At 33.2% G+C, this 10,222-nt stretch overlaps 2 protein-coding genes across 3 annotated transcripts in view; one reads left to right on the forward strand and one right to left on the reverse strand.

Annotated features, from left to right (window-relative positions):
* The window catches only part of LOC100546354 (sodium channel protein type 2 subunit alpha), a 29,325-nt gene extending 20,492 nt beyond the window's left edge, over positions 1–8,833 (reverse strand). The window contains exon 1 of one of the 2 annotated variants that reach the window (XM_019617148.1): positions 8,359–8,833. In XM_019617148.1, the coding sequence (XP_019472693.1) occupies positions 8,359–8,760 (402 nt within the window). In that variant the 5' untranslated portion in view covers positions 8,761–8,833. The remainder of the gene's footprint in view (positions 1–8,358) is intronic. The other variant, XM_031554204.1, reaches the window with a different exon arrangement.
* Positions 1–10,222, forward strand: part of LOC100546506 (sodium channel protein type 2 subunit alpha) — a 276,701-nt gene that overhangs the window by 110,976 nt on the left and 155,503 nt on the right. The gene's annotated exons all lie outside the window — the stretch shown is intronic.

Consider the following 10,222-nt stretch of genomic DNA (forward strand, 5'->3'; position numbering starts at 1 on the left):
AAACGTTTACATATTCACGTCTTAAGTCTGTGCATAAGCATATAGTAAGTTTATTTCCAATGTACACGCATGGATGCACACTTTTTTTGCAAATTAGCATTTAAAAGTCTCCCATTGTAATCTAATTCAAACCTGCAGGCAGCATATGGCAGTTTGGTCGTTACGGAATACTGCCTCTACAATGGTGAAGATGGAAAGTATGGGATAAATACTTTAATCCTTAATTAAGGACCACAGCATATAAAAATAAGTGGAATTCAATCATCAGTTTGAGAAAAGGGCAAAAACGCTGTAAACTCAAGGTACATTCCAAATAAATGTACATATGGTATCAAAATTAATGCTTATCAATACTATACAATAAATCACTTTTAAACTGAGAAGTGACTATCTGCTTGTAAACTTTTCTTAAAATATTGCTTGCATCATTCCAGTCTGGACAGCATTTTTAGCAGAATGCTGTAGTAGTAGCAGAGCAAACAAAAATCATGATTTGGTTAAAATATAAATTTGAAGGACCTACTATCCTGTGATTCTTTTACAGGAAAAAGGAAGAATTTAGTAACTCGGATATTATACTTAATCAGCTTAATCAGCACATGTTAATTTTAAGTAGGAATAATGAATTCCTATTATTGAAAATGCACAAGACTAATAGATAACTCAATATGAAAGGTGGGATCAAAATGATCAGGAAGAAAAGCTAGAAAATGAAACAGTAGAACAGTCAATTATCAGGTACATCAGAAAGCCATCTTTATTTCTGTGGGGCAGTATGGATGGTGAATTTTATCTTACAAGCCTCCTCTTACTGAAAATCTGGTATGCTTCTTGTAAAGAGCTGCAATAATAATCACAGAAGTTAAGCTAAACAGAAAAATGCTAAATTGAATCAGCAGCTGATATTTGAAACACAACAACAATAAAATGCCTTTTCCCACCAAGAATTTTGTTAAGTCTTCCATTGTTGATGTAATAGAGTATTTCTTTAGCATGCCGTTCTTGTACACCTGAATTTAACTCCACACAGATCATTAGATGAATGAGAACACTACAAACATTATTCAGTAAATTCAATAATAATTAAGTATCATATAGGGAAGAAAAATGGTTATTTTTTCAACATAAATGGTTATTTTTTTGTTTCATTGTTCTTTTTAAAACTAAATTTATTATGCAGCATTTTATATAATTATAAAAAAAAATTGTATGCATTATAAACAGCTCTGAAGGTTCTGTGATATTATATCTTAAGATCTCACCAAATCAATTGAGGTCAGTGTGCCAGGAAGACTTGTCAGTAATAATCATGTATTTCCACAGCCAATTTCTCTTCTGGTACAGAGCAACTTACCAAGGGACATTGCACTGATTTCTATGTATTTAACAAAGACTCACCTGGGAATAAGTCATGTTATTGTTGATTATGTCTTGTCCATATGCTTTGGCACATAAAAAGACTTTTTATATCACTGAACTGGAATTTCAGTGTCCACACAATAAAAAAAATCAGCTGTCCTCAGTGGCAGACCCTGATATTAGAGTATTTAGCATATGCCCCAGCTCTTCACCAGAACATATCTCAAAGTTACCTTTGCACCCAGTAAACTCTTTTCTTTGCTCAGCAGCATTACAAAGACTGGATTTTGGCAATGCTATACACCACATATGTATACAGCTTTTCAAAAGAATGAACCTGTAAGAACAAGATAATCATCAATACCAAACTTTACCTTTGATAATGCTAACAAGTCCTTTCTGAGCCTTTTCTGATACCATGCCTCTAGATTTCGAAAATATTTAGTCACTCAGACTATAGGATATTTATCAAGATCAACTATTAGATATTCTTCAAGTACTATGATGCTAGATTATAAAAAAAAAAATTAAAAAAATAAATTCTGAATAGCATGATAAGGAAATTATTCTCAGAAGAATCTAATTTTCAAAAACTCAGAATGTACTTTGTGTCTTCACGGAAGACAGTTAACATGTGGTTCAAAAGCAGCAATATACTGATTATCATAGCTACACATATATTTTATGTCACGCTTACCAACAGCATTACCAGTCATGCTTCCATCAGCAATACAGTACAGGATGAGAGAGAGTTTTTACTTTAGCTTCAAGATAGAAACTGAAAGTGGAAAGCAGCTTGCCTAACAGAGAAGCATTGCAAAAAGCAGCAGCCAAGTTTAGGTCAGGAAGTTTTTGAAATAAATTACTTTCTGAACCTTCACAACATCTCATAGCGTCATACAATTCTGCTTCACTTACAGCCAGGCCACTTCGAGCTTCTAATATCTCTTTCTTTGTTTTCATGATAATTATCACAGAGAAGTTAAACAGCTCTCAGATAAACTCTTTTAATGAAGCCTGAAATTTCATGATTGGCCAGGATGCAACTAATAGCTGTTAAAATCAAAATTTAAGTGACAGAAGGAGCAAAGAGCAGAATAGACAGAAGCAGTAAGATAGCATTAAGGGAAACCACTATTTTCACTTTGCATTAATTTCCATTCCTCCCAAATACCTGTGAAAATGTTAAATGATGGGAAATACATATGTTTTTCTTGCTATTTGTGCTATTTGTATGTCACTATAAAAATGAGATGATCTCTGTCTTATATAATAATATGATGTTCAAACTTACACAGTCTATTTCCCATACAGCTACATCGCCTATAAAAATGACCAGGTGGCTAAATATCATTGTAATTCCACTGGTATAGCTAAGTAGAATCTGGATTTCACTCTTTCTAAGCTTATACAGTAAGGCATAATAATTCCACCAGTTCAAGAAAACCCAGAACATTGTGAATCAAGGCTAAACAATTATGTGCTGATTTTGCAAATACTGCAGAAAAGCATGATTCTTAAATTACAGTCCTCTCTGAACTTTAATGATATTCATATTTACTTTATTCTACTCATTCATGAGCATTTGATAAATGAAGATATTTGCAAGGATGTTCAATGAAAGCAAAAGCATCATAAGTATCAGTGCAAATATTTGCAAAAGCAGACTTGTTGCAAGCCACTTTTAAAGGCTTTTTAATTCACACAAGTAGTGGAAGGATATTTCTGAAAGAGCATGGGACTGCTGTCTATAAAGATTAATTAAACTAACTACAAGGTGAAACAATATCTCACAATTTAATATGAATCACTATGACACATGACAGTGGGATGTGATCAGTTCATAAACAAACCAAAGACTCAATTTTTCAGAGTAGGAAAGAATTTTGAATAATGAATATTTGTAAATCAAAGTATGACTAATCATTACAAAAGAAAAGATAAAAACCTATTTAATAAGTGTATTTTAACTCTACTTTCTTACCAAACTGAAAGCAACATCATATTGTAAATATTACGATCCCATTTAATACGTGAGATGCAAATCATACTGAAACTGAAGACCTTTTGGTCCAAACACTGCAACTCATTCACTAAACTGCTGAACTGTATTTGTTACCCATAAGGTAAGAATAAGTTTAAGTTTCTCGGGGCAGACAATTTTACATGTTTGGGGAGGTAGTCTGTTTGTAAGCATAAATTAAAGAGCTATGGAAAGACTGAATTGGGTCAGATTTTGTCATCAGTTTTCTCTTTGCACCTCTACACTTGTAAGTGTGGGTGTAAGTAAGAGCAGAACTGATCTCTGAATGTTTGACCAGCCAAACACCCATTTAATATAAGCTTTTTTTTACCAAATGATGGTCACATGCTTTGACTGTGGAAATTAAATGATTTCATGCTTAATGGTGCTTCAAGTACTGTATATTAACCTCCAAAATAAATAAACGCTTACATGAGTACTGAAGAAAAGCATTTCTAAGGAAACGTGTAAAAAAATAATCATGGCTATCATGAATTTGCAAGTTACCAACATTAAAATCTAGATAATACAATATTATGAAAGTTTTCCAAATCAGTTCACAGCCCTTCATTATCAACACAATTTACAAATGGTCTTAATAAGGTTCTTAAGAGAAAGTTGGTGAGTTACATACTCTGTCTTCCTATGAAAGGAAAGAAAACCCTTCAAAACTAGAATCCTGAAAATTTTACCAACAAGACTGGCAAAGGTACATAGCATGCACTGCCAAATACAGTTAGAATATAATGAAAAGTATAGCATCTAAACCATAGAAATGTTGGGGCTGCCAATCTCGCCTGACCATGCTGTGATGCAAGTCCTGTGCTCAGCAGAGAGCAGCTGTGCATGTTTGTACTCTATTGCAATGAATGGGACGGGTTAGCTGAAAAACATGCAGGCCAGTCAATATCCATTAAAAAGTGATTATATAATATATATATGTATAATTTGCTTAGGTAACCTGTGTAAAATTGGTGACACGATGCTCTGCCTCGACTAAAAGGTACCAGAGCTGCACTCTTGACTGATCCAGCTTGGTTCTACTCCTGTGAGAAGTAAGAATGGTAGGAAATGAAGTTCAGGACACAGAACCTCAGCTTTTTTTTTGCCTGGAAATTCTTATACAATTATATTGGCTGAGTAAAGATCCAATACATTTACTTTTCAGTAATTCAGAAAAATATGAATATATGTGAGAACACAAGACAGTAAGTATCTTTTAGATTACTGAATACTGCCTAAAGTAAAATATACATTATTATGATGTCTGCAACAGTATTAGGAGATATCACATTCTCTAAGGCACTTAAAAATACCTTGTAATTCTGCACGGTGTAATTGCGAGCCTGAAAGTTATACTAAGAATAAAAATCTAATTATTACACAGAATACATGCTCTATAAAATTTTCTACATACAACATCCCCACAGTACTTAAAAAGCTAAAAATGAAAAAATATATTTATAGCTTTTGTGCTGGAAAGCAGCAGTGCATCTCAAGTCTACATAGTTTCATGAGCAGGGTAACAGTCTCAGCATAATGTCCCCATATATGCTAATGAGCCTACTTTTATGATAACGGTTTATTTAGGGTGTGTTCATTATTGCAATGTATTCAACCAGTAAAGTTCTTATGGACACAATGTTTTCAGAATTATTTCTTTTTATGTTTCAAAGGCAATCTTCTAGAAAATTCTGGTCAGCTTTTCATAACGTGAACCCATACCTACTGGCATGTACAGTATTGTATGTATTGTTTCTAGAAGGGTATAAGCAAGTTTTTATTTTCATCAAAATATTTGAAAAGATATATGTTAAAACAATGATTCACCAAACATTAACATACTTAATTAAAACTTGCTAATAAATTATTCTGTAGAAACTCATTCTTATTGCCCTACATCACAAGGAATACATGTATGCATGTTTATATACAAACATGCAAAAAAGCAAACAGACACACTCATCAGGATCTGGCCAGATGACCTCACAGCACATTGATGCCTAAGCTGCCTTTCGTTTGGTATTCTGCTAACTGAAGGTGGTTTGGTGCCAATTTCTATCTTGAGTGCTTCTAATTTGCGTTTGTAAGCAATAAGGTGTCTGCAGATCAACAGTCAGCAAAAGCAGATTCATATAAATGGGATCACATGAGCGGGCATGTTAGGGCACATGAAGGCACATTATGGCATGACAAAAAACTTGAAGTCTTGAACAAAAAGTCATTTGCTGTCACTTTTTAATTGCTAACTTCATGCCTAGAGCATTGGTTGTGTCATTAATATGCCTCTATTCTTCTCTGTACCAAAAACCATAGTTGATAAGAATCATGTAGTGAAGAGTAGGAATTAGAATTGGGATAAAAAACTGCATTTTAGTGAGTAAGAATATTTTATCTACTAACTATTTGATGTCAAAAATTTAAAAACAGAACTTGTAGCAGAGAAAGATTTATTTCTCAAAACAGATGTCAGTGTTTACTGGCACTGCTAGAAGTCATGTTCCTGCTTGATCAGTGAATCACAGATCATTTTCTGTGCAATAGTTGCGGATTCAGCATGGAGAATACTTCACTACATTTTCAGAAGTAGATTTCAGCATCAAAATAATTTAATAATCACTAATGAAAATGTTTAAAGTACTTCTTCCTGTTATTGGACTGACAGAGAGCATTTAAATTAGTGCAATTCAACTACATTTCCAAATTACTTTTCACAGAGAAGTAGTCAATTAAAAATTATCAGAGCTATAATTCATTTTGATAACATTTCAGCTAATATGTACATAGCTTCAGAACCTTAAAAAAAAAAGAACAAGCGCAGGGAAAGCATTACAGCACACCTTAAATCATGGTTTACTAATACCAGGATGTGGGCAGGAGACTAAAGAAGTGAGGAGAGGAGAGTTTAGAGCAATGTTTTCCTGAGTGCATGCTTCTGATCCTACCAGGACTTAGCAGTTAACATTTCAATACTATACCTGTTAGAAAATTTTCTTTCAGTGCCATTCATGCAGTAATATCATCTGAAGTGTCACTGTCAGTTACAATATATCTGCAAAATAAACTAACAATATCTTCTTCATACTTTCCTACTGCAGTATTTAGAATGTTCTCTCATTAACGTCGTAGGCTGCCAGCTCTGTTGAAATGGATTGAAATACTACACTAATACTAACTTTACAGACAACTGCAGAACACAGACTAATATTTGTTACTCCACTAAGATAGCAATAAATATTTCTTCTTGTGATGAAGAAATCCAAAGTATTACATTTCCTGAAATTTAACTTATGGTCCTTTATTCCCAAGCTTTCAGTACATCCTCTGGGTATTACTAGTTGTTAAGCAATGAAAAGACTGAAAACGATAGATCTACTTGAAGATGATAAGAAGGACAAAAAAGAACAAACCCAGAAGGTAAAGGCCTGTGACAAAAAACTACATGATTTACAAGAGAGGAAAATAACCTGTGCCATTATTATGACATGCAAACATAATAGGAAATCTCACTGTCAGATAGAATTTAATTAGATTAGAAGTGAAATTTGCTGTTCCTTAGTCACCAGTAAAGTTTGAAATGTTAACGATGGAGAAAGGAATGACGGAACAATGTGCTAGCCCTATTTCTCATAAGGTGCCTGAAAAAAGATTCTGTTTCTCATCCTAAGCAAAAGGATAGAATGGAATCAATGATACTAGACTGAAGACCAGGAACTTTTTCCATAATCAACCTCTTCATTACAGAAAATAACTAAAGACCAAGCTAAAAGAATTTCTGTTCTGTTGTACACACAAGGCATGGTTATGAAAAGTAAGATAGGCAGTAATGCAAACAATCTGTAAAAAAATATTTTTGAAAGAATAATAAAGGATTGTCTGAAGAGAGACAAAAAAATATGACTAAATGTGTGATGCAGACAGTGCAAGAAAGAATCTTGGGGTAAGAATTAATAGAATCTTATCCATATTCATATCCTTGCATTCAAGTGTGAAGAAATCTGTTATGAACATCTTTTTGTTTGTTTATGTCTATATCACAGCATGCAGTACTGTTCAAAAATGCCCATGCTAATCCTGAATGAACTAGCATTAGTATTGAGCACAGCACAGACTAACTATACTTGAGGTGGTGTGCCTCCACCATACACAACTGCACAGAGCACTGGGTTAAAATGGTAATGAAAGCTCTGACATCCTCTGCTACTCACTTAATGTTAGCTTAGAGTCATCCATTTGGCACCATGTTGTGCCAGAGGTGCCTTTTATTATTTTCACAGTAGGTAACAGATGCAAACATGTTAAAGTTTAAAAAATGACTGTGAGTAGCTATGTGAAAGGATATTGCACTGAGAAATACAGCTTTATAACTTTTCAATGCAAGGACATCACTTCTTCAGCAGTTCAGCTACTATCAGATGGTTATTAGTAATACATATGAAATTATCTAATGATGCCAGTCCAGTGTAGCAATATGATGTATCCAAATGGGTTGGCTTTTTTGTTTGTTTGTTTTTGTTTATTTGTTTGTTTTTATTGTATCAAAAAGGTAAAAAGCATCAGAACAAACTATGAATTCGATAGGAAACTCTCTAGAAAGCAGGAAGAAGCAAATAACTATACTGATTAAGTAAATATGGAGAAACTTGCACAACACTTTCCAACATTTTGTAAGACTTCCGTTATCCAAAGCTATTAAATTGGTGCATTTTCTTCTTAGTGAATAAATACAATAAAATAGAGGGAAATAGAAAATATTATTAAAAATATATATCTTACACAGCTTGATTTTTAAGTTAAATACAATACTGTACTATCATCTCATTCAAAATTTGCAATCTTACATCAGTTTATCTCAAATACATTTACAAGTTTTCATACTCTGGCATACAGTAATTAAATATAGATTTTTATTCAACACCAGTAATTTTAGGAAATTAAAATGAATCAGAGAATTTTTAAGATGGAAGTAGTCTTACCTCTTTGCTTTCTTCCAGGTCTGACTCGCTGCTAAACTCCTCTGTATTTAAATTTTCAAAATCAGATTCCCCAACAGCAATTGGTACTGTCACAGTGAGACTTGGGTTGTTTATGAAGGACATGTAATCACTTTCATCAACAACATATTTTTCCACGCTGCTGCCTATGCCACTGGTAGTTCCATTCCCTTCTTTAAGGTAGGCAAGGTTTTTACCTATTTCTACTATTGTGTGGTTGGAAATACAGCTGTCTTTTTTGTTGTTTAGGTCTTCAAGAGGTTTGATTTCATCTAAAACTTTCTGCTTTCTAACAAAGGCTTTTTGGATGAATTCACGCACTTTTCTCTTCACAAAATCTATGCCCTTCTGAATCCTTGCCACAGCGATCTGGAGATTGTTCATTTCATTATCATCATCTGTAGCTGCAAGGTTGTCTGAGCTAAAGGAGCTCAGGAGCAAGGCCAGAAACAGGTTGAGTACCTGAAAGACAGTGAGGATATAATATTTTGGATCTCTTATTTTTAAGTTATAAAATAATTTGACTAAGCATTATTTGATATGACATAAATTTTATATCACAACAAACACTTTATCCAACCCACATTCTTGCTACTCTTCTCTCTGATATTTTTTTTATAACTTGCTGAAAATATTTTTAAATTACATATCTTGACCAATATATGTGAAAATTTAACTCCTGACTTTCTCCTTTCTACACCACAAGTCTTGCACGTCTGCTCTCTAAAATGCCATAAGGAAAAAGGATATAACATGATGTAGTATGCAAGAGATGCAAGTCATTTCTTCAGTGGTGTTCACAGACAAGGGGAATGCAGGCAGACTCCAGTCTTCTACAGTTCAGAAGACCATAATTTCAGTTTGCTAAATTCAGAATACAACAATATATATATTTGTCCTGAATACTTGTATCATACCATTTTTGTTTTGTGCCAGAAACTAGCTACAAGGTAAAGAATCCTTAGATGTGATATACCTTGGTTTTAGGAAGCTTTTTCATACTGACATTACATGATACAAACACAGCAGATGAATTTGGGCTATATATAATTATGTTAGCATAAGTGAAAACTTCACTAAAAACGATAGTTACAAATATTTATCAATTATTTCTATTCAATTTTGTTGTATGTTTAGAAGGTATGCCATAGGAGTCTCAAATTAGTCTGGTTAAACTCGATAATTTGGCATCTCTGTGAAAAAGCATATTTATAAAATTTAAGACATATTTATAACTTTTTTTGCATGGTATCAAAGAGAGAAGTGATGTTACTCAATAAGAAAATACTACAATTAGGAATAACTATGGCAAGCTGCTTTTTACTCAAAACCAGTATGACATTTAATGATGAAATACTAGTGTGGAAATGTTGGGTAGGAAAAATGAAATGTAAGTATATTCTGAAGGGTTAAAAACTAGCAAGGCAGAAGTGCTGCAGAAATAGGCATATAGAGTGCATCAGGAAAGCAATACTGGTACTGAAACGTTTTATGTTATTTGGGGATATATAATGAGGAATATTATGTGTAAGACATGGAATATAACTATCCCGTATTATTCAATATTTGTGTCTCTAGAATGCTGTTTGGGAGTAATTAAAAGGCCAGCAGTGAAAGAAATAAGTAGTTTAGAAGTCATTAATTATGAGAAAAAATGGAACAGCCACATTATTTTGATTCAGAAACAAGACTGAAATTGGAAAAAGCCGTTCAGCAATATAAATGTTATCATGACCAACTATTTCCCATAACTATTTGAGACTAGGCAGTTTAATTGGCTGCAATGGTGGTATAACTTGGATTTTTTTTTAGGCATTTTAATGGAAATATCTTATTAAAATAATTC

This window comes from Meleagris gallopavo, chromosome 7 (assembly GCF_000146605.3).
Source record: "Meleagris gallopavo isolate NT-WF06-2002-E0010 breed Aviagen turkey brand Nicholas breeding stock chromosome 7, Turkey_5.1, whole genome shotgun sequence".
NCBI classification, from domain to species: domain Eukaryota; kingdom Metazoa; phylum Chordata; class Aves; order Galliformes; family Phasianidae; genus Meleagris; species Meleagris gallopavo.